The sequence below is a fragment of the Tribolium madens genome, unplaced genomic scaffold, assembly GCF_015345945.1.
Source record: "Tribolium madens isolate multiple individuals breed KSU strain unplaced genomic scaffold, Tmad_KSU_1.1 Scaffold_71;HRSCAF=194;Tcas5.2_LG6, whole genome shotgun sequence".
Classification (NCBI taxonomy): domain Eukaryota; kingdom Metazoa; phylum Arthropoda; class Insecta; order Coleoptera; family Tenebrionidae; genus Tribolium; species Tribolium madens.
In genome coordinates this window covers 2,023,335-2,047,795 of record NW_025401041.1, presented here as the reverse complement: position 1 = coordinate 2,047,795, position 24,461 = coordinate 2,023,335, and the positions used below count along the sequence as shown (strand labels likewise).

Genomic DNA, 24,461 nt, shown 5'->3' with positions numbered 1-24,461 from the left:
GTTTCGTTATTTAGAAGTTTAGAGTCTCTTCCTCACTTAATTCCAAGTTTTATATTAATAGTATTATTACACAAATAAGAAAAAAGAGTGTAAGTCGACACTTTTGTATAAAAGATCTAAGAGTTGGAGCATAATCACAATCAGTCAAATATCCCGTTGCAGCGATTCAAACGGATCGAAAGGAATTTTTAAATTGGAAAAAAGTATGAAGACGTGTCAGTGGCGATTTGAAGGAGAATTTGTCGACGCGATCAGATTAGAAATGAGAAAGGTTGAATGCTTGTAAAAATGTTTGAAATTGAACGATTACTATTAAACCCAACGAGAATAAAAAGGCGGAAAAAATTAGAAATAAAACAAAGATTAAAAAATTTGAATATTTTATACAGGGTGCGCCAGAAGTCGCGTCCCAGAGAAAAATGCCATCTAAGGTAAGATAACAGGAACATGTAAAAAGTGTTAAAAAAAACTCTTATCTATAAAAATTTTGCACTTTGATTTTATTTATTTCTGTTGGAAAAATACTTTTCCAAGTTTTTTTTGCTACAAGCTATCAGAAGAGGAAACAAGGAAGCTGTAGCCTAAATTTTATTTCTGTTTAATGTTATTTGTGGCTTTTATTGGCAAATTTTTTGTACCTTTACTAAATAATTATAAAAAAACATATAGAGAATTATCAGTAGGATCATTAAATAGACATAAAAAAGTCAAATGTCAAAAAATAAATGTCAAAATTTTTTGACAGTTAAAATTTTTTAAACATTTTTTCCATTGTACCGGGTATCTTATCTTACTTGAATTTTTTCTCTGAAGCTTGAGTTCTGGCGCATCCTATATAACAATAATAATAAACAAGGTAGCAACAAACGTAGCCTTTAAAATGTGATTTTAACATGTCTTTTGAAAATGCTAAATTACTTAAAATTTATATCAAATTGTTAAGCGCCAATGAAAAATACTATAAGCATAAATCTGTCCTTAAAAGAGGTCCCACATACACAAAAAAAGAATAAAATTGAAAATTGAAGTTCACAAATTATCTCTGTATCCTTCGAATGCGATTTATACTGATTGCGTAATAAGGATACCAAATAACAGCGCAATACTCTAAAACAGGTCTTATCAAACAACAATAAAGTTTAATCAATGCAATAATATTTTTAAAGTTTTAACACTGGCGTTTTATAAATCCGAATTCATTGACAATGTAATCGATAAAGTTGAATCAAAGATGACGCGTAAATCAGTTATTTTATTCACTCTCTCTACTCATCATTTAATAAACAGTTATTTAAAATATAATGTTTTTCATAAGTGAATGTTCTAACTTTATAAATCTTAAAACAGTAAAGATCGTGAATAAAAAATAGCTTGCAAAACAAAAAAAACTATACAAAATTGTATGTTTCAAAGACAACAATTGTAAAAAAATGCAAACTGTCAAAATTACATAATTAAATTACAAATATTATCAAATTAGAAAGTATAGAAGAAAACCTGAAAAAAAAAACTGTAACTTTAGAACAATGAGTAACAGCAAATAATAAATAAGTATGCATACAATCATACAAACAAGTACTGTATGTTAGAAAAAAAAGGCAGAGTAAAGATTGTGAAAGTTACAAATTGTTCAAGATGAAAGATTGATGAAACAATTTAGGACAATTGTGAGATTAGAAAAGTTAAGAAAAAAGATGCAGCCTCAAGAGTGTAATAAGATGGTAAGGTTTGTATATTTATTTATGTAACAAGAGAATAAACAACTATTTCAATCTTAACAATGTAAGTAATACCAGAGGCGACCGAAAAAAGTCGAGGGCATTTCCATTCATAGAATCAATTATGTATATTGCAGAGATACATACACAGCTTTCTTCCCAACAGATTAAATTAATAATAACATAAAAAATGATAAATGTGTCAAAATATTCAGTTCATTCAATTACAATTTTAAGCGTAAAAATGGGTATCAAAAAGTTTGTTTATGTCAAAAAAACCAGTAAAAAGATTCAATTCATTCAGTTTATTTATTTATTCTAGAATAAAAATTGCATAGTATTTCATTTATTATATTCCCAAACAAATACTAATTTATTAGTCAAAAACCAGGGAAAAAATCATTACCTTATTTCCTGTTGAGAGGAATAGTTATTTATGTATCAAGGAAATAAAGTACCATTTACCAATTATTAGTCAAAAACGAGAGAATAAAACGTCACTTTATTATTTCCTGTTAAGAGGAAAAGTATTTTATTCATACTGACAGTACGTTTACTTAATAATAGTTATTTATTACACAAGACGATAAAGGAAGTGTTTACCTATCTACGAGTGAAAAGGTTAAGTTCACGAATGACGAAGTCAGAAGTGTCGTGTATAATATTTCGTTTTATTTTGTACTCACCTACCAGAATTTCTTGTGTCTGGCTAATGAATACACTGGTGAAAGTGGAGTAGATAAAAATTACTTTATTTCACTAGACGATAAAACTACTACTAAAATTAGTTGATAAAAACACTCTTTAACATTGAGTACAAAATAAAATATCGGTTTTTCTTATACAATTAGAAGTTTCTATGTAAAAAACCTTTTTTGATATTTAATGGGCTCGTAATGTTGGCAATCCCACACAATCAGAATATGGAACGACGCATTTCCTGGCCTCTATAAGATTTTAAGATTACCATATTAAAAATTAAAAAATTCAGAGAATAAAAATTTAAATTAAACAGAACGATTTTAAAATTTAATTTCAAAAGTTTGAATATTCAGAACTAAAACATTAACGAATAAACCGTTCAAAAATGTAAACCTTTTTCAATTCACAAGCAAAAATGTGACAATAAAAGAATAGGAACAGAAATTATCTAGAAAAAAATCAGACAAAGATATTGAAAGTTTGTCATTCTAAAAATTAATAAAAAACTGAGATTACGATTATAATAAAATAAAGTAAAAATAGCTATTTATGTATCAAATACGCAAAATAGGGTTTTAGGGGACGAATCGTAATTAATGACGAGGCGACGTAGGAACCGTACCTTTTGCGTACGTGGTGCATACAAGATTTTTTTGTTAAAACTCCCAAAACATGAATTCACACCTCTTATTAAAAAAAATAATTTCGCCACCATAGTAACCAAAAACTGTTTTTGGGGACTAAGTACGCAAAATGGAAAATACTATTTTATTGAGTCCGCAAAATGGTTATTTTTGGGAGCGTATGCAAAAAAAGTGAAAAAAGCAACTAAATGGGAAAATAAAAGCTGAAAGCTGTTACGGAAGATTTGAGTTTCAAAGTTTGAAAATTAAGGTTCGGAACGAATTTGCAACTGTCAATAGATATTCGAATACATAATAGGGTCATCCGGAAACAAAATATTAAACAATGTTTCACCACTAAATGTAATTAGTAGATGCTCGCCTAAATGTTATTAGGATCAACATTATAATTCCATCCGAACTTCACGAACAATATTAAAGACCCCCACGTTCAGCATTACGAACCTATTAAATGTTTTATGTTGGCCTTATGTACGTAAAATTTACATATTTACCCATCATAAAATTTAAACTCATAAATCCTCAACTACACCAACTTAAATCAATTTTTTTTTTGATGCAAATTTAATCGAAACTTTCAGAGGTATAAAAACGACATAAAAGTTTCACGAGTGTGATAAGAAGACAGATTCTGCTTGCCTTGCTTTTTATAGTGGTTTATTTCGGTTTTTATTTGGAAGTCAACAAAATAATTAATTTTTCACAAAGTCACGATTATTCAAAATTTATGAGTGAATAATTGAATTTGAGTAAATATTTTAACCGTGAATGCAGAAAATACAGATTTCCCTCCGGCTTTTTTATTGTTTGATGACGAGTGAAACGTCGCAAATACGAGTTCGAGAATAATTCGGTAATTGGCTCGGTAATCGCTCTCGGGAGGGAGATTCGATCAGATCAATTCGATATCTTATCCATGGCAACAGATGGATTGTTATCAGCTTCGGTCAACAATCGCACTGACGTCAAAAAACTCAAAAAACTGCATCTGAATATTTCTGACATTTGTAGATTGTACCTGACAATTGGGTGCTATATTAAAATCGATTCGGATACATATTGGAAGCAGTTTATTTGCCAACTTTATGGGCTCTCAGCGGTCTGGTAACATGTCGCAGCAGCTCGACAAACTAATTTTCCTAATCGAAATTAGTGACGTCATCGCTAACAAACAAAATTATTTGATTTTTAGCTCAAAATGAGAGCTAAATTCGGGCAAAAATTAATTAGCGTAAACAGTAATAGCCAAAAGCTTTTTCGTTTATGGGCACGAAGAAAAAATGTAAACATAAACAGAAAAAATGCTCCCTAAGATAGTTTCCCTGAGCAAAAATAAGAAATTTGATGCACAAACTCGTATGGAGCCGCAATGTCTCAGCTCAATCATCCTGTATTTTAATAATTACCACAACTGAACCTGAAAATTTAATTCAAAACTCGAAAAAGCAATACAGAGTGACTCATCTAAGATACCTAATCCCATTATGTAGCAAATTTTCGAAGTTTAAGTGGCCTGAAATGGGTCCGCGCTAAGAGTGTGGCGGTATTGATCCTGATGTGGCGGTGGCAGTGACTGAGAGTGTCGGGGGTGGCGTCGCAATAACACATCAAATGCACGATTTCGGTGGCCCACATATAATTACCGCTAAAATTTAATGTTTGAAAGAGAGTAGTTTTTTATTGTATGGATTGAATGAGAGTTTCAAGCATTAAAGAAGTGAACGAGTTTTGTGCTCTTAATGCTCGAAAAATTTAAATTCAACAGAAAGTTTGAAGATTATTTGTACTTAAACTCGCTTTTCAGATTTCGAAAAGGTTAACATTAAAGGAATGCTTGTATTCGTTGCTCGTACACTCGAGTTTCTCTAATTTCGAATTTTATAGATTACTTTTTCTTGTTGAAATATTGGAGGTCGCGTGTAAGACTAGAAATATAGTCCCGGTAGAGAAACTTGTCTCTACAACTAAGACATTTGTACTATTTCCGAATTTAGAACAAAAAAAGTCGTTTCGTAATCATAAAGATGAGCTAAAGTTTGATCAAACAGATTAGAGAAAAACTTAGAAATGTTGAAACGTTTTTTGTGTACAAAGATCAAAGGTCGTGACTAAACAAAATTATAATTTAAAAAATGCAAAATACCGGAAATTTCCATTTTTTTATTAAAATTACGCCTTCCGGAAGATTTTACACAAGCACAGATCGAAACATTATGTTTCCGGTGACAACTTCATATGGAACTAGTAGAGCAAATTTTTGCTTCATAGATCAAATTTTTGGTACAAAAAACCAAAAGGAAATTGAATTTTTTTTTAATTGAAGTAGGTTTACAAATGAAATAATTGACGAAAAAAAAAATCTTCTAAATGTAAGTCACGTAATTATGCAAGACTAGAAATAACCCTTTTCCTATAACCGCTTCAATTTCCGCTTTGATCTCGCACCCTTCTCTCCCATTAAAATAATATCTTGCACGACGCGCGACAAAGGATCAATTACGCCGGAAGTGATAAGGAGACACTTTCGATAACAAGTTTTCATCTTCTTTTACTGAGAGAAGAAAATAGAACACTTACCCGAGTGTTTTCGTCGATATAAGTGGCGTTTTCAAGCTGAGAAAACCGTTGAGACGCGATTTTTTCTCATGGCCTGCTTCGATTCGGCTACAGTTACCGTCGGGGGAATCCTCGTCGTCGTCATCGTCACGCTTACGACGACGTTTGTGGAAGAAATAGCAGGCGGCGCCGATGCCCGCCAACAAAATCAAGGCGGCTAAGCTGGAGAAGACGGCGGTCAGGACGATGTCGCGTTTCTGCATCATCAACTGCAAAAAAAAAACACAGTTCTTGAAATTGAAAAATGTCAAAACACAATCAAGTCGGCCGCGGCCATTGTCATCTCAGCCGAATCACCGTGTATTATACCAAGTGAATCAAATTTTACCACAAACACCTCTTTCAAAGTATTTTTAAGTTACTTTTTCTTGTAGCTTGTAGCAAAAAAACTTGGAAAATTATTTTTCCAACAGAAATAGAGTCCAAGTGCAAACTTTAAACCCTCATAACTTTGAAATTTGTATAGATAAATTTTTTTAACATTTTTTCCATGTTCCTGGCATCTTACCTTATATGGCATTTTTCCCTGGGGCGAGAGTTTTGGCGCAACCTGTATACAGGATGAAACAAAAGTAACGCACAAAATTCATATTTTTGTTATCGATCATTTAAAAAAAAAATCCTCAAACAGGTCGATTTTATTTTTATAAATTTTGACAGTATTGTGACATTCATGCTATGCGTACTTGGATTTTGGGTAATGACGTCATCATTAATTTTTTGTAATGGTAACCAACAATTTTGTTCACTGTTTTTGGTAATAAAAGAAAATATTATCAAAAACAGTAAACAAAAATGTTTGGTTGCCATTTAAAACAATACAGATAACATCATTACTTAAAAATCATTAACGTTATAAATAATAGTATAATGAAAATGTATCAAATCCAAAAATAAAATTGTTAAAAGATATTGTTAAAAAATATCCCGTTAAATTATGAATTTTGTGCGCAACTTTTGGTTCAGCTTGTATAAGTGTTTCAGCTAAAACAGATTCATTATTTATTATTTGATAACTTATTTTCCTACGACACTATAAGAAAGATGTCAATGTCAAACAATTGAGTAGGCATAAAAGTTGACATTTTTATTCATCTGTCAAAAATTCGTACGTAATAGATAATAGATAATTGATAGCCTAAAACAGACATCAAAAGGAGTTCAGATTTTTGTTTCAAGCTATTTAAAAAAAAACAATTATCAATTTTCGCATTATCAAGTAGGCATCTTAGTTTTTTTGTTTCCAAGGTTGTCAGATTTAATTTATTGTTAAAATTGCTAGATTGCTAGTTTGTTAAATGTTTTTTATACCATAAGACACAAATTGGTGATTTTTTTTCAACAGGTATCTGTTCAGTCTTACAAGATCTGTCGTTTCTGCTAACTAAATTGAAGATTATATAAACGGAACGGCCAAAAACTTGATCCAAAATTTAATGTTTGAAGAGCTATATTTTGTGAAACAAGGCTCAAACAATTTTCTGTCATGATAACTTTTAACTCAAATGAATGTCCTTTATCACCACCCAAGAGATGGTCCGACATTTTGAATCACCCTGTATATACCGGGTGATTCACGAAGAATAATGAGCTTGACCAAATTCTTGACGCAACCACTTTTGCAAGTTGCTTTGCGACACTTTTAATTTGAATCCACGATGCCTATTATCATCATCATTGTCATTTTTGACAAATGCTACAAATTTATTATCAACTGAGCAAAATGTGGACTTATTACAATAATGAGAAGACTGACATGATTTTAGCTTATGGAGAATGTTTGAAAAATGCATCTCTTGCTTCCTGTGTGATGCCCAATAATATCCCGAAAGAAAGAGCATCTTCTGACACGATCAGGTTAGTTTTGAGAAAATTTGGTTCCTGTTAAGTTATCAAGACGAAGGGTACCACTGGATGAAACTTGAATGAGGGCCTTCCGTAATTCGTATTTTAATATACCCATTATTGCGTTGGTATTTCAATTAATTACAGTTTTTCATTTTCATTGTTTTCAAAACTGACAAATTGTTAGTGTGCTCATATTTATTACAAAAAATCTTTGAAATACACTTGACCTATGAAAATGTAATGTTGGTTGCATCGAAAATTTGGTCAGGCTCATTATTCCTCGTGAATCACCCTGTATATTATAACGCACGGTTATAACGTAATAATTTACTGTTATAAATTATGTTTCTATTTTGTTAATTTGTTTTTTTATTTTCTGAAAATTGTGAGCTACAAATAAATTTTGATATGTTTATAACACTTTCTATGGGTTTTTATGTTATATTATTACCGTAACTGTCAAATTAACAATTTGCTACATTAATTTTAATAATTCTGAAAAATAAATATCTTTGCAAATGATTTTTTCAGTGTCGTAGAAAAAATAGTGAACAAAACTCGATGGAAAGTGTCTAATGCCCTTGTGGGGTTTCTGCACTTGGCTGGCGCCTCGTGCATAATACTCCCCAGTTGTGCGTTATTTGTCACTTTCCGTGTTCCTTACGTAATATACTATTTTGTTATTGTATGTGCGCAAAAAATATAAAACTATCGCCACTCTACTGTCCGTAAAGGCTTTGTGTTAAAATTCGTTTTTTGATTGAAGCACCAAAAAAACTACATGTTTTACAACGCAAAACCCTTTGTGCTTTACTTCTGTGAAAACCTAGTTGCAAATTTTCTATTTTCGCAATTTAATACTCTGTCCGGCTTTTGTTATACCGAAAATCGCAAATGGGACAAAATTCAACCCTCTTTATCGCCGATCTCCAAACCCATCAAAAATCGCACGACACGCCTGAAAATAATTCGCTCTTCGGCCAATTTTAAGCTCGTTAAGCGTCATTCTACCACAGCCTTTGTCGTGTTTAATGACCTGAACTCGATTACCTCCGCACGACACAATAACACCTGCTTTTGAATCGGATGATTCGTGTGTTTATTTACTCACCAACACTGTATGATGTGTATAATATAATAATTCTAATTAAATTTTTTAACACGTCGACAAAAACATTTCCGATTTGAGAGATAATCGCGCTTTATGCATGACCTACTATGATATATAATATAATCTGTGCATTCGGTTGCGACAGCACAAAAATGAAATATTTCGCGGTCGTGCTTGTTGGTTTAGTGGTTGTGTTGGCTATTGAAGTATTTTTTTAATTAAACAGAATTTGTTTCAAATCGCCCTTTTTTTAGGGAAAGGCCCAGTGGGGACCCCCTAATGGGCACCCGAGAGGACCGCCACCCCCAGGACATCCCCCACATGGACCACCCCCACGTGGGCCGCCTCCGGGTCAAAGCCCATCGGAGAGTACCACAGCAAGTACCACGGAAACGATAACGGAAGCGACTTCGTGAATAAAGTTTTTTGTACTTCCCATAAATTAAATAAATATACCGTTAAGCAGAAATTCCTGTTTTTATAAATATTTGTATAGGTATAACGGGGTCTCAATAAATAAAAAAAATACTTTTTTGGTGTTATGATAACACTTTCTAAAACAAAAAATTAGAAAACTGTGGTTCATATTTTAGTAATTTTGGAGATTCAGAGTGTTTCCTATTAAACTATAAATAATAGTTACACAAAAAACTCTAAATAGTTATTTATGTGTATCAAGGCAGTAAAGTCTTATTACGAAACAAAAACAATGAAATTTCCGGCAGCAAAGATGCAAATTTTTCGTAATAAATACAAACATCGCAACATTCTTCTAGAAAAAGCAACCAAAGAGTTATAGTGAGCTCATGAGGGTGGAAGAAAACAATAATAAATTAAGTACATAAAATGTCTATTTTGAGGTTAAAATACCTAAATACGAGAGTAAAACTACAATTTTGATATTGAAATTAGTAACCCATTTTGTTTAAGCACAATTTCTTATAAAAAGTACATCTTTCTGTTAATTTTGCATTAAAGTAAATAAAGAAACTTGCGTACTTCTTACTCTCACTTGCTTCTTTACTTCAAAAGGATAATGCAATAGTTTCCAAGTTCTAAAATTCATACATTGACTTGTTAATCGGTATGAGATCAAAGAAAAAGTTGAGAAAAAACAATACCTGTGAAGAAAGTTTTAGAGAAATCGGTTCATCGGTTTCCGGAATGTTTGTAAATCGAGTTTACAAAACAATTTTTGATAATTGTTGATAATAATTAACGATTCTGTCTCGTTAATTATACTCGTGTACAACCTCTTCAACGAAAAAAATTCGAGAAAAATACTGGAAACTAGCAGGTTATGTCACCCACATGAAAGAAAATTAATAAATGTCAAAATTATAGTAGACCAGCTATTTATTGAAAGTTCTGGGCAAATTGGTATTATTTTTGTAACCTAGCAACGGATATAATTTTTCAATCACACTTTGAAGTGCTTTTCTGGGATTGGTTAATTTAAAAATCTAATAACTTACTTATGCAAGCAAAAATTACTTCTTTGGTTGCACTTTTTGGCCACCGGCATTTGATATTTTTCTGAAGGGCGCGAGTTCATTTTTCTATTGATTTTAAAATTGTAATATTTTTTCTCTGCGTTTTAAATCCCATCACATTGGCAGTTTTATTTTTTTGACAACGATGTCACTTTGACAAATGAGTTTACGCAAGTTAAGTAACAAAAATGTGAAAAACATAATTTTAATAAGTGGCAACTCAAAAAAACAGATTTAAGATAAAAATACAGTCATTTTTAACAAGAACAATCATTATTGAAAAATTATTACAATTTAAAAATCAAGAGAATAACAAACTTTCTTTGCACTGAGTCAGAATGATAAAGTTTTAATTACAAATGTCGTTTTAGCTTAAGCTTAAATGTTATTCCTTTGAAGTTTTAGCGTAAAATGAAAGATAATTATTTTTTCCTCTAGTAAACTTAATCCGGGGACATAGTGTATAAAAAAATGTAGGTATAAAAATCACTGAATTATACAGGGCGTAGCAGCTAAAACTATCCACAATGATTAAAAATCCAGAATAAAAAGTTGTCTTAAAAATTGAATTTTTAATACAAAAGTTGTAGAAAAAACCTGAAAATGTTAAGAGATTTAAAATAATTTAAAAAGGCTTTATCATCGTTTGCAACAAAAATTTAACAATTTCGACCGTTCCCATTCCTGTTAATTAAAATCCCAGCTCAGGTAATTTAAATTTTAATGAGCGACATCTTGTAATTACGTTACGACCTAAAGCTGATTACATGCCTCGAGCCATCCAAAGAACAATTTTTATTTCACTTCTATTTTTTTCTCTAACTTTATTGACAAAAACATCCTAATATCAGTTTAATGAGCAATAAATTAACACAAAATTTATTCATCTGTCGACCAGCATGAAGATCAAACCGATTTATTTCTTCCTGTTTTTAATAATCCTGAGTTTAGTAAGTCTTTAGAATAAATTGTGTGGTGATTAATATAGAATTTTTAGTTGTTTGAATGCGATTTGGCGGCAAATTCCAAGAAGAGGAAAAAGAAAGTGACAAAAACGAAAAAATCTGTGAAGAAAAATGGTAAAAAGAAGACAAAAACAGGCAAGAATAATGCTCCAAGGGCCCAAAATAGTCCGCTACCACCGCTTATTCAATTTTCCCCAGTGCCCCCAAACTCTAACGAAACTGAAATTCCGGATGTTTACCCCTCACCACCAGAAGATTTAGTCGACAAAATTTTAAATAGTAAAAAATAAAGCAACCTGTATTTTCTCCTCCAAAACCAAGTAAAAAATTTATTTAAAATTTTCAAATCGACACTTGCAATTAACTTCTCTAAGATTACTAATCAAGTGCTAAATTTGGAGCATTAATTTAATTTATCACCCATTTCAGGAACAAAGGATTATTGTGCGGGGCTTAGAATCACCGTTCGCTCTATATTCAATCTAATTAACATCATAATTAATTCAATTTGTAATTAAACGTTTCACAAATTTTTTTCCGTGTCTTATAGCATGTCCTCCTCTTCCGTGATGTCTCCCTTGGTGACTGTGCATCTCGTGAAACGTCATTAGTCCACCATGAGAATTGTCGTGGTTGCCTATCATTGTCCCATTCTTCATTTTGATTGTTTTCATTGTGTCAAAAAAGGGTTTCTCGATTTTCTAAATAAATCATCAATTGAGAGAAATTGTGAAAACTTCTATTACTTACTTGAGATTCAAGCAAATTTAAATAAAAAACTACGAAAATTAATGCGATTTTTATTGTCAGCGTCATTGCAAAATTTGACAGAAAGCAATAGTGAAACATTGTTTCATAGCCAACGTTTCGACCTTATTTACAGTCTTCCTCAGACAAACTAAAGACTGTTTTTTTTAAATGGAAATGCCAAACAGTCTTAACGTTGGCACCACTAGTAATTCATTTATGGTAATTTTAATAAAGGTTTTTTGAATTAATTTGAAAACAATGTCATTAAACGTCAGGACAAAAAATCGTGTAAGAAAATTTAGAGACGAAACACCAAAAAAGGAACAAATTCGGTACCGCTAACAGTTTTTAGAAATTTGAAACGAATAGTTCGCAAATAGGAAGTTAGAAAAAAGGGCCCGTTAAAATGTAGACGCAATTTGTAATGCAGGTTTGCTAAATATTCTCAATTTTTAGCAAGAAATTGACAAGAATACAAAATAAACATGAATGAGAAAGAACCCCGGAAAGTATGTAATTAAATTAGTGTCTTGTGCTTCGTTTTTGAGAAATGAGTTGAAAGAGTAACAATTTTGAGACTAAAGCTGAAAAAGAATTTATAAAATGCATCAACTTTGAGCTCATTTTACTAAATTACACAAAATTTATTGCCAATCATCATAATATCTACTTGTATCTTTTGTTAAATAACTTTTTTCTGTATTCCTTTTTTACTAAAGTTTTTCAAAATTATTAGCACTGAATTCTGTCTTTAGACCTGAGGTAATGATGTCTGTCCACAGGTATTCAATTATGCAACTTTCAAAGAGCAAACCGGCACACAAGATTCATAAAAGTCAAAATTTTGACCACATCTCAATTTGAAACCATAACCATAATTTTTTCTAGGAACAAAAACAAAGAGCAAACAAAATTTGTGGCTATGGAGACAAGCTGCTACCATTTTTTCACCAAAATTTTGACTTGGTAATTTAAATTAAAAAAAAAAACAGACTTTACTTACGAATTTTGATAAATGTGACCAAAAAAACTTTCAAAAACATGTCTAACGATCCTTACTTCCGTCCCCTATAAAAATAAAACACTCGACGAAAAATTCATTTATCAAAAATGCGGCTCAAACTGATTTATTTCTTTTTGTTTCTTCTTATTTCATCATTTGTGAGTTTTATTAATTGGCTCCTCACGTGCCAAATATTGAATTTCTAGATTTTGGAAATCGACGCTGCAACCAAAAAAAAGAAAAAGAAAGTGAAAGCAAAGAAAAGTAAAAAAGTGAAGAAAACCGTGAAGAAGGGGCAAAAACCTAAAGATATGCCAAAAGAGTATCTTCGGAATGTAGTATTACCCGTGGTGCCCATGAATGGGTCAAGCAATGATGATTTTAATTCGACCGATTTTGAATAAATGTGAATTTAATTTTCAATAAACTCAATTATTTTATCATTACGTGTGACTATAATAGCGGATATTTTACCATTGACCCATCAGAAATGGGGCTTCTGTTTAAAATAATCTTAGTTGTATTTTTTATTAAATTAAGTGGTCAAACTTTCAGTGATAATAGATTAAAAAAAAGACAAGATTTAGCCAGTTGTTGGTGGTTTTTCCCCAGATATATTTACGTCAATGTTGTCACACCTGCCACGACCACGACTGAAGAGCCAATAGAAGAAGTTACTGACGATGAATTGTTACGATTGAGGAGACGAAGAAATAGAAAAAAATTAAAAAATCGGACCAAAAACAAAAAAAACTAAATAATAGGAAGAATTAAAAAAACATTATTTTACCATTAAGTGCCTTTATATTCGCTGCCCATTTTATGGAATTAAGTCACAATCATGCCAGGACCGTACTTGTTATTTTTATTGGTTTGGTTTGTTGAGACCAATTGTTACACCATTAATCACGTTTCGAGTATTTTTCATTTTTTCCTCATGTATCAAATTTAATTTTAATTTTTCAGAAAACTCCTTTCAAGTTTTGGCCAGTTGTTATGGCCGCTTTGGAGGTCAAGGAAGACCAGTGACAACTCCTACTCGTATTTTCTTACATTTATGTTTTTATTTTCTTAAATTGTGGTTTTTAGCACCTGTTATTGTTCCTACTGACGATTATGGAAACAATAGTGGGGGTAGTGGTGAAATTGATGATTATGGAGATGTAGGAGAAATGCTAAGGACGAGGCAAAAATTATCTAGGAAAAAAAATAAAAAACAACTAAATAAAAGTATTTTTCAAGCAAAAGAAAAAAGTCTATTGTTCTAATTATGTAATTTGTAGAAAAACTCAAAAATGCGAAACCATTGGCTAAAAATCAAAAAAAGAAGAATACGAAAAATTAACAATAAGAAACAATAATATTAATAAATGTGTTTTAAAAGCATTTTGATTTTTGTATCACACCCCTGCAATAAACCAGTTTTTGGCTGTTTCCGGGTGAAACCCAGAGTTAAACTTGAGCCCGTTTCTCGGCGTTCCGGGTAACCGGAAACCCCGGACCCGACAATGTTTTTTGCAAAATCTCACAAGATTTTTTATTTAGAACCAATAATTTTCACGTAATCGATTTTTTTTTCCAAGAAAAATTACAAAAAATATGAATACAAAAATAATATGAACAACAATACAATAAGCGTAATTAAAAATATCACAAAAAATATGAATACAAAAGTAGTTTGCATAACAATACAAAATAAGTGTAATTATAGCCTCTTTTATGTGCAGAAATTGTTAAATTGGGCAATTTATTAAAATTGTGTTCACACTTATGAATCGCGACAAATGAGTTTATAATTCGAATCCTGCAATATATAAATAAATGTCCAAACAGAAACCCACAAAAAACAAAATGAAAACCAATTTGTTTTTACTCTTTTTAATCGTAATTCTAATTTCGATTTGCAAGGTTGTAAAAATATTTTTTTTCATTAAATTAATTAATTAATTGATTGTTATAGGCGAAATTCCAAAGCGATGATGAAGAGATTGAAAACCCATATGTTAGAAAAATGATGCTACCAACAGAAATTCCCCAAGACGAACCGTTTGAAATTTATCTAAATTATCCGAAAAATGTTGCTAATATTGAAAATATGTACTTGAAATGCGAATGGTACGAAAACGAATAAATTTGTAATGAATTCTAATTATGAATAAATGATTATGAGAGCATTAATGTGTTGTTCCTTGTGTCTAGTACAAATATAAAAATTTGACAACTCGAAAAACGCACATTTGTGAAATGAAACTCAACGCTGTTTACTTCTTTCTGTTTATAATTATTTTATCATTCGTAAGTTTCTGAATTTTTGGGTTAGGTATTTGTAAAACAATTTTGTAGTTGTTTGAGATTGATGCTGCTACTACAAAAAAGAAAAAGGCGAAAAAAGTAAAGAAAAAGTCTACAAAAACAAGAAAAAAGTCGACGAAAAAATCAAAAAATGTAAAAAAATCCAAAAATAAGAAGACAAATTATGAAAAAATGATTAACGAGTTGGTGAGAAAAAGTGGCAAAAATTTTACTCCCCGATCAATTGACATCCCAGACGAATTTTTATACGGAAGTGAAGAAACAAATGCAACTGTGACCTTAACCATGCCCGATTCCATTATAAACGATGAAGAATACAATAAAACAATTGCAAATAACGCATAATGGAAAATAATAAATTGTAGTATGAATCTTTTTCACTTTTTAATCCTACCCCAATAAAATAGACAAAAATCTTAATCAAGCAAACATAAAAATCGTAAAATAAAATTTTATTACGAAATAAACGTAACAAGAGACCGCCTTTTTTGTAATAAAACTTGATTAAATTTGAATACGAGGCAAACAGAAAAAATGTAATTTTCCCGACAAAATAAATTGCTCGTAATTAGAAAAAATTGAAATAAAATTGCATTCACACTCGGAAAGTAATTTATGGGGATGTAATTGAACGTCCACGTCCAATTATAAGTTAATTCAGAACACATTAACTGTATTTTGGGTATAAATAAATGAAGCGAAATTTTTCATTAAGAGAAATCGAGTCAAAATGATGACGAAATTGTCTCTGATTTTGATAATTTGTGCGGCTTGTCAAGTAACACATTTTCTTATTTTTTTTTATTTAACGTTATTTATTGTAGTTGGTCAAGTCAGAAGAACAAATTATGTACAGCCCAGAAGGCCCCATGACGGACTATGACGAAAACATTTCCAAAAGTGACGATTCAATCAACATTTATTTGAATTTCCCCAAAAATAAAGATGTGACAAAGCTGCGTTTGAACTGTCAATGGAAAAATCTAACCGAAATGTAAAATAATAACTTTTTGCATTTAATTGTGTTTAATAAATGAAAATAATTGAGATTTATTCTTCTCTTTTGTAAAGTTACATTTTCAATGCCTCACAGTATATTTTTAAATAAATGAGCCATAAACTGAATTAAATGTAAATTTAAAACACATTATCATTTCTGATATAAAATCGTGAACAAAATTGTGTAAATCCAGTCAAAAATCGCAATGTTTGTAACTAAAGTGGTTGCAATTTTTTTAGCTACAATGTCGGCCAGTTTTGGTCAAGTATATCAAACGTTAACTTTATTAAAAAAAAAAAATAAAAAATAATTTAATTTAAGGACTATAATCCAGAAGATTTTTTTGAAATATATTTGGACTTCCCCGAGGACACCACAAATATTACCAATATGTATTTGAGTTGTCAGTGAGTAGACACCTCCAAAGAGATGATCCCGAAGAGTTTGTTGCGAAACCTTTAAATAATTGTTTGTAAACTTGTTATTAATAAATTTGAGCATGTATTTTGTGTTGCCTAACTTGAATAAACTCGGTCGATAAAACAGCGCACGCGTATGTTGTCAATTAAATGTCAACTGTCACACACTCCTAGTTCGAATATGTTTGAAACTAAATATAGTAAAATTGAAGCGAATTAAAGAAAATTTGCTCTGAAATCATGGCTAAAGCCATCAGTGACGACATCCAAACCGGCATCAGAGACTTAATCGTCTCAATAACACCGTTCGAGGTAACCTAACCCCACTTTTAACCCTTATAAAAAACCTCAACTTCAGGCGGGCTCTGAACGGTTCAACTCCCTCGAAAAATATGCTCTAATGACGTTAGAAAAATCCGACTCGATGTATTTCCTCAACACCAAAGACATCAAAAATGCCATTTGGAGTATGGCCGAAAAATTTGCATTTCATGGTTTTTTCAAACATGCTGATTATTTGAAAACCCTGCATGAGAAATACATCATTCCTAACCTTCCCGAATCCGACTTAAATTCCCGTTTGAACGTCGTCAAATTCCTTCTTTGCATGTCCCAAAGCCCCACTACACACTTCTGGGAAAGCCCCGAAAAATTCCAGTTTATTTACAACACCCAAGAGAGCGAAGTCCTTGACTGGGGGGCCTACTTAACCGAGGATATCGACCGATGGTCACCTCTCCCGGACGAAAACTCCGACTCAGAGGACGAAACAACCCCCAGTCACCAAGAAGAAGCAACCACAAGTGTTAAAAGTGCCCCCAGTCGAGCCATAATCCCAATGGCCCAACACATCAAGGAGTACAACTTTCAGGAGTCACGCAAGAAACTCCTCAACACAATCCAAACCGATTGGTGGTCAAAACCAGTCATAATGGAACCTCCAAGTGACTGGTTTGATGCCAATGTGGGGCTCCTCTGGCACCAGCATTTGCTCACCGAAGCCCGAGGGCTGGTCACTCTCGACCCCCTCACTGTCATCTCCGAGTATAAAGTCATGAGGGAGATTTTGTGGCAAATGTGGGGCCCCCACAACTCGGTTGTTTTCCAACTCTCAGGCAACAAACTAGTGCCAAAACCAAATGTCACGATATCCAGCATTCGAGCGGTGAGTTTTAAATTAACAAGGAATTTGATTTAATTTTAATTTAATTTTAGTCATGTTTTTATAATTTCATGGAGGCTTTTATTCCTTACATCCAAGTTTTGGACGATTTCCGGCAATTCTACCGGAAGTTGGAAACAAACGGATCAGAAACGTACAAAAGTTACTCTTGTGGGGTCAAAAATATCGTCTGGAGGGTTTTTGAGGAGTTAGTCTTGCTGGAAAGCGAAATAGCGGCTCAAGGTTTTTAATAATAAATTAATTACTTAATTAATTAATCCAGTTAATTGTAGAGACAACTATGACTTTGATTAAGTTGTCCCAAAGATTTGAAATAATGTTTAAACCAGTGTTTGTCTTGAAAGCGATTCACAACGAGGTGATTATCGATAATTTTGGGGATAAAACACCCCTAGAATGTGCGTTGGTACTCCTGACTCGACTTCGGACAGGTTTAGAGTTCTCAGTAAATAAATTGGAACAAGATATTCGCCTTAGTTTGTACTTGGAAAGTATTTATTATTATTTATTACTCACAGAAGCCTGGCTTGTTAAAAACGATCTATTTGACCACACCAACGAATTTATTGTTTTAAAGTATGTTTAATTAATGAATTGACGTCAATTTAATCTGATTTTTGTAGCGAAAATTCAACTTTTGTCCTCCGGGCCGGTATTGAAGAATATTGTGACCAGGACAGTATTATCAAAATAATCAGTAACGAAGTATTGAATATGGGGCGCAATATGCACCTGTTACGCCTCTTGAGGAAGTACGATGTTTTCACAAAAAAATCAGAAACAATTCATCAGGAATATACGAGACGACTTTTAGAAGAATTGTGCTCTTATTATTCCTGTGAACCCCCCAGTATTAGAGTCGAAAGCCCCCAATCACGACCAGTTGTCACCAGTTTTGATTTAAACGGAATGGGGGATTGGACCAACTTTGTTGACACCACAGATGGATTCTTGATGGAAGCGTTTAGTGATTTTTTTTACGAGAAAGAGGAAATTCCAAAAGAGGACACTCTCTATGAGAAGTATTTTCCGGTGTTTTGTTAATATCCGCTCAATTTTCCGCTTTTAGGATCAGTAAAATCACGACGAATTTATTTCCGTTTCGTTCACATCCTGAGAAAATTTTCCTTGAAATTATGAAAGAGAGATTCAACATTTCAGGTTTGATGGTTAAAAATCTCCTCATTGAGAAATACAATTTGGATAAACAGTTTGATTTTTTGAATCACATTTTTCTATTTAATGATGATTTAATATTTCCATTTTATCGTCGCTTATTTGAGAAAGTAATGCCGAAAAAATGATGTAATAATTTGAAAAAAAAACAAATTTTTTAAGATGAATTTACGTCACAGCAATTGGGGCAACAGTGTATACTTGACCTCTCACCTCCAGGACAGTATTATGGACCTCTATCCGAATTTTTACGAGGATTGTATTGTCCAAATCAAAGATACGTGGAAACAATGTCGTGATTCGCTCAAAGCCTGCTCCCTTTTAACTCTCCATTATGAAATCAAGTGGCCACTGAATATTATCATAACAAATGAACAAATAATCATGTACAAGGAGATATTTGAAGTCGTTTTGCAGGTCAAGTGGGCGCTGTATACCGCTAATCATCTGTTTTTCACAGGCAAGTGATGTAGTCGATAATACAGGAGCCTTTAATTTAATTTACTCGAAATGGTTAATAATTCGGTAAAACTGTCTTTTTCCTTGATTTATTTATTAATTAAGGATTCTTTTATCCTCAGACATCGAGCCAAAGAACAAATCTTTTAAAGCTGTCGCCCCTAAATCCACAATAGAGCGCCTCAAATACCTCCGTTTCAACCTGATCAACATTTTAAACAGCATCCAACACTATTTATTCGGTTTCGTCTTTACCAAACACAGAATCCAATTCGAATTGGATTTCGAAAAGTCGAACGATCTAAAATCATTAATAACATCCCACGAAGAATTTATCAAATCCGTTTATTGTTCAGTGAAAAGGATTCGAGAGGAAAGTCGAAATAATCATGGTTTTAATACGGTGAGTCGATTATTCCGTTTCAATTTTTTTGTAATAAAAATATTTCAGCTTCTCAAATGTGTGCGAATGTTGAAAGTGATGTGGAATCAACCAGATCATGCCACAGGCGAAAACCTAAATAATTGTCATAAAATCTTCAAGTCGTCGTTTGAGGTTGTTAATGAAACTGTTACTCCTATTTTTGATTTGTAATTAATAAAGAATTATTTTTGATTATTCTCCGTGTTTCAATTTTAATTAAATTCATTAAATTACAACTTTAAACTATAATCAAATGTTAATTATACACAGATTTGGATTATTTCGGTTAAATATTAACTACTGGACATTAAATTATTGATGCGTTAATTTCACATTTCACAATCTAACCAAAGAGTCCGTTTTGTTTTTATTCCGAGCCAACTTAGAATGTAATTACGCAAGTTTAGTCACTCATTAAGCCACCAACTAAAGTTATTTAATAATTAAACTTTCCGTCTAATAAAATTGCCTCCAATTATATTAACTTAAAAACTTTCAAAACGGAATTGTGAAGTATTAAAACGTAATTAATTTTTTTCAAGTGTTTGTCGCTAATAATAAAATCAAGTGGTGCATCCTTCATCCGAAAAATTACAAAATAATAGTCCCATCATCATTTAAACCACTATAAAAACCCATCAAAAACTCCCAAAAATGTCACAAAATGAAATTCGCTGTTGTGTTAGCACTTAGTGTTTTCCTGGTCTTGGCCCTTGACGTAAGTAAAATGAAAATTTTTCCAGTAATTGTGAAAATGTGTCCAGGGGGTGGACGCCAAGGAGAAAAAACGCGAAAAACTCCCCGAAAGTGAGGAAAAATCCGACGATCTGAAAAAAGACGCCGAAGTCGGGAAATTTAAACACCATCATGGGTTTGGAAAATCCAAAATGAGTGACTATTCCAAGGACGTAAAACCGAAAAAATAATCTGTTTGAAATAAATTAAATTTGCAAAGCAATTCTGTGTTTTGTGGAACAACCAACCCTTGAAAAAATATTTATCCTGGTTACTGTGCCTCGTAAAAATTAGATAAGGGTTAAAGGTCAAGGATTGGGTGTAATGCAATCTTGCCAACCACCAGCGAAAATAATTAATTTCGGTTCGGAGCGACTGGGGTATTTTTCTTAGTGTGTTTGTTACATTTACTATCTAGTAATTAATTTGTATTCCGGTGTTGAAGTTTTACGTTTTTTTAAACCATATTTAAATATTCTTTCAGGAATTACGTTTTACATGCATTTCAACGCTTTGTTGATGTTTGTTTCATTCGTGTTGTATTGTTTCCGGTCAAGAAAAACGTCACTTTTGTGGGAACTAGAATGGAATAAAAGATAAGGTTTCATTGTTAAAAAATATCCTGATAAAGAACGGAATTATTTTTGTTTACTCATTTGCGATTAAATGAATAAATAATATAGAATTTCGATTTTTGTGGTTGCTTTTTCTCCGCTATGAAAAAGTCCTGTGTTCTTGAATGAAAAAATTATAATTGCAGTCGTTTAAATTTTTATCCGGATATTAACCGGATCTAAATTTCGATAGAAACGACCAACCGGAAACGGGAAACTCTGCTGTAATATAAACGCTTTAGTGGTGTTTTGAGCTTCGAATAAAACTGAAATAGAGTGCTGAAATGGCATTTTTACCAAGGCAATTAATTTAGTGTGAGACCAAATTAAGGTCAGATATTTGAATCTGAGACCTGTCAGATTAATTAACTGTTGGGAATTACCCCCTTTTGGTGTAAAAATTAGGAGCATCGTCGACACAAAGCGCCCGATTAAAACCAGATTAGCTCAGTTGAGTGACTTTTTTTAATTAAAAATCGGTGAGATAATTAAAACGTTCGTCTTCGCGCCTAGAATAACACTCATAAATCCGAAATACGTGTATCTGGATTGCAAATTACGAATAAATAGCAGCTGTGCAAACGCGATTCAGAGTTGGTCGTTTACTCAGTGTGATTTTTATATGAAATAGCGTCTTAAGGAAAATGCGGATATAAAAAAGATTTTTTTATTGTCAACAGATTTGAGAAGATTAATTTAAGAGCCATTCTCTATTAATACTCTTTATCTTCGAGTTATTCAAAGTTTAATGGAAAGTTTGAGAGCCGCTCGTAAAATATTGATATGCTTCTAGTTGACGTGAACATGGCAAGGGTGCTAAGAAATTGGATTTGCGATGTTTTTGGGGTTTAAGGCAAAATAAATTTATTATTGCCACTATTTTAGGACGTCAATTCCTTAGTTATTACTTTTTTTTCATCAAAATTCAGATTAAAACACCTGAATAACTCGGCTTATTTTTACTTTTTAGTTGCGTCTTAATAAAATTCTAACAGAAAAGTTTTAAGATTTATTATTTCGAAAAATTACCAGCTAATATAAATTAAATTAATTTTTGAATTTCCAACGCTATAAAAAATCGTTGGTGTTTTATTCTATCACTTCCATCGCCATCCCCTCAAAAATCCTCAGATAATCAAAAAAAAATAACGAGGGGTGAACCCAGAGCCGTAATAAGATATTTGACGCTCTTGGGTGCCCTAACAAATTGGTGAAGTTCGTTATTGGCCTTTAAATATTAAAATTTAAAAAAATTATATAGGACATTAATAGATATTAATCTAGTGCATTATTTAAATTATTTTCAACTACACAGCATGTCTCAAAAATAAGTTACAATACAAACATAATTTTTTTCAAAATTAAACACTATACAGGGTGTGACAGAACTCGCGCTCCAGAGAAAAATTTCAAGTAAGATAAGATATCAGGAACATGGAAAAATGTTTAACAAATCCTACCCGTTTAAAAATTTTGACATTTATTTTTTCACATTTGACATTTTTTTATGAGAATTTAATAAGACTGATGATCTTGTATATGTTTTTTTGTAATCATTTAGTAAAGGTACAGTTGCGGAATTAAAATGTCCGGCAATATTGTCATTCTCGTAATGTAAACTCTAAAATAACCTTTACATTAATAACCTCATTTTTTAGTTATGTCATGTTTATGTCAGTTTGACTTACCTATTTACTTTCAAAAATAGCTTTACTGACGGAAAAATATAATTGTCAAATGTCTGTTATGATGACAGTAAAAGGTAGTTTATAGTGAACTTTTTGAAGTAATAGAAAAATACTGCTCGAAATTTTAATTCCGGAACTGTACTTTGCCAATAAAACCCACAATCAACATTAAAAAAGTTATAATTTAGGATACAGCTTCCTTGTTTCCTCTTCTAATAGCTTGTTCAAAAAAAAATGGAAAATTATTATTCTAACTGAAATAAATAGAGTCAAAGTGCCAAATTTAAACTCTCATAACTTCGATATTTTTATATACAGAATTTTTCTCTAAGCCGTGAGTTCTGGCCCATCCTGTATAATATTATGTTTCTTGACATTTTTGGATGAAACTTTTTGTTACAATAATTATGTTCTTAAAAGCTAACCTCTTATTTTTTTGACGAAAACATACTATTTTTAAAAATTTATTATACAAAAACTAAGACAGCCAATTTTTTTTTAAAACTAAGATAGGAAAATTTTTTTACTACTGCAAAGAAGAAAGTATAAACTTAAAGGGTGTAACAGTATTTTAGTGCATTTGTAAAGATAAAAAAATGTAGAATCTTGTAAAGTCTTAAATACCTGGTTTAAATGGAACACCTTTTTTTTGTTTTTGCAACTAATAGATTGTTAAATTGTCTATCTCAAAACATACTTTTAAATGCCTTAAATCTCTTAGATGCAAAATAAAGAAAGTATTCCATTAATAGCAGTTATTTATTATATAGACTGAATTATAAAAAACGCAAACAAGACAAAATTTTATTACTTTTTAAAGGCGTTACACACTTCTTTGATCAAAATTGATCAGTTTTTTGTTATCACTCGTTTGCTTATCCTAAATAAAAGAAAAAAATGTTTTATTCTTTACAAAGTCTACTTCATTTTATTTAATTTTCAAATTGCCTAAAAGGAAAAGTTAGTGATAAATAATAGTTAGTGAGCTTATTGAAAGACAATTTAATGATGAATACAAAAATAATAAAATATACAGACTGTCCCATTAAAAAATGAAATTGATGTCAGTTCTTGTGAAACCGGAAACAGTATTAAATAAGCATCTGTCCAAAAATAATAGATGACAAAAAACTGTTAAACTTTGTTCTAAAAAGTATTGTCATATCTTTAAAAATTAAAGAGTTATGGCTTGGGGCGTTTCTCAAAATCCACCCTGTATAAGACGATAGAGATTATTTATCTGCGAGTGAAAAGATTAAGTGGACTTACTTCATGAGTAGATAAACAATCTTTATCGTTTTTTTTCTGTAGCAGGATTTCAAGTTTATAAGAAAAAAAAAATAAATTTTATCTAGGTACTCTTTTCTTCATGTCAAAATGAAATTTTATCGTCTAGATGATAAAAAATACATCCACTGTTGTATATCTGCAGTTGTTAGTTGCTAACGATCTTTGTTTGAAATTAGTTTTCATTGTTGAATTTTACATTGACATTTATAAATATCGACCAAATTGACTACAAAATTAGTGAGGATTGAATAATATATTATTTTGTACACGACGATAAAATTTTCATTATCTTTTCGAGCATATTAAAGCA

At 31.5% G+C, this 24,461-nt stretch overlaps 3 protein-coding genes and 1 long non-coding RNA gene across 9 annotated transcripts in view; 3 read left to right on the top strand and 1 right to left on the bottom strand.

Moving 5' to 3' along the window:
* Positions 1 to 24,461, bottom strand: part of LOC123008686 (synaptotagmin-7) — a 131,346-nt gene that overhangs the window by 55,953 nt on the left and 50,932 nt on the right. For all 4 annotated transcript variants that reach the window (XM_044404644.1, XM_044404639.1, XM_044404641.1 and 1 more), the window contains exon 3: positions 5,642 to 5,889. In XM_044404644.1, coding sequence (XP_044260579.1) covers positions 5,642 to 5,886 — 245 coding nt within the window. In that variant the 5' untranslated portion in view covers positions 5,887 to 5,889. The remainder of the gene's footprint in view (positions 1 to 5,641; positions 5,890 to 24,461) is intronic.
* On the top strand, positions 8,601 to 9,094 carry LOC123008687 (acidic proline-rich protein PRP33-like). The gene is made up of 2 exons (XM_044404649.1): positions 8,601 to 8,845; positions 8,894 to 9,094. Exons 1-2 carry the CDS (start codon positions 8,747 to 8,749, stop codon positions 9,053 to 9,055), a joined length of 261 nt encoding a protein of 86 aa, XP_044260584.1. The 5' UTR covers positions 8,601 to 8,746; the 3' UTR covers positions 9,056 to 9,094.
* LOC123008688 lies at positions 16,373 to 16,667 on the top strand. The gene is made up of 2 exons (XR_006412978.1): positions 16,373 to 16,428; positions 16,485 to 16,667. It is a non-coding gene; the product is annotated as an uncharacterized LOC123008688 (long non-coding RNA).
* On the top strand, positions 16,735 to 20,019 carry LOC123008684 (gamma-tubulin complex component 5-like). Of its 3 annotated transcripts, none has more exons than XM_044404636.1 (9): positions 16,735 to 16,894; positions 16,941 to 17,747; positions 17,798 to 17,987; positions 18,038 to 18,341; positions 18,389 to 18,787; positions 18,835 to 19,051; positions 19,104 to 19,401; positions 19,523 to 19,803; positions 19,852 to 20,019. In XM_044404636.1, the coding sequence occupies exons 1-9, from the start codon at positions 16,823 to 16,825 to the stop codon at positions 19,993 to 19,995; spliced, it is 2,712 nt and encodes a 903-aa protein (XP_044260571.1). In that variant the 5' UTR covers positions 16,735 to 16,822; the 3' UTR covers positions 19,996 to 20,019. The 3 variants fall into 3 exon arrangements, 2 of the variants coding, with proteins under 2 accessions (XP_044260571.1, XP_044260572.1); XM_044404637.1 differs by having other exon boundaries at positions 16,746 to 16,887; XR_006412977.1 differs by lacking the exon at positions 19,852 to 20,019 and having other exon boundaries at positions 19,104 to 19,466; positions 19,523 to 19,664.

Coding starts and splice junctions, on each gene's coding strand:
- LOC123008687 (XM_044404649.1), top strand. CDS start 8,747: ATGATATATAATATAATCTGTGCATTCGGTTGCGACAGCACAAAAATG. Junction 8,846..8,893: donor TGGTTGTGTTGGCTATTGAA/GTATTTTTTTAA, acceptor CCCTTTTTTTAG/GGAAAGGCCCAGTGGGGACC.
- LOC123008684 (XM_044404636.1), top strand. CDS start 16,823: ATGGCTAAAGCCATCAGTGACGACATCCAAACCGGCATCAGAGACTTA. Junction 18,342..18,388: donor AACGAATTTATTGTTTTAAA/GTATGTTTAATT, acceptor TGATTTTTGTAG/CGAAAATTCAACTTTTGTCC. Junction 19,804..19,851: donor ATAATCATGGTTTTAATACG/GTGAGTCGATTA, acceptor AAAATATTTCAG/CTTCTCAAATGTGTGCGAAT.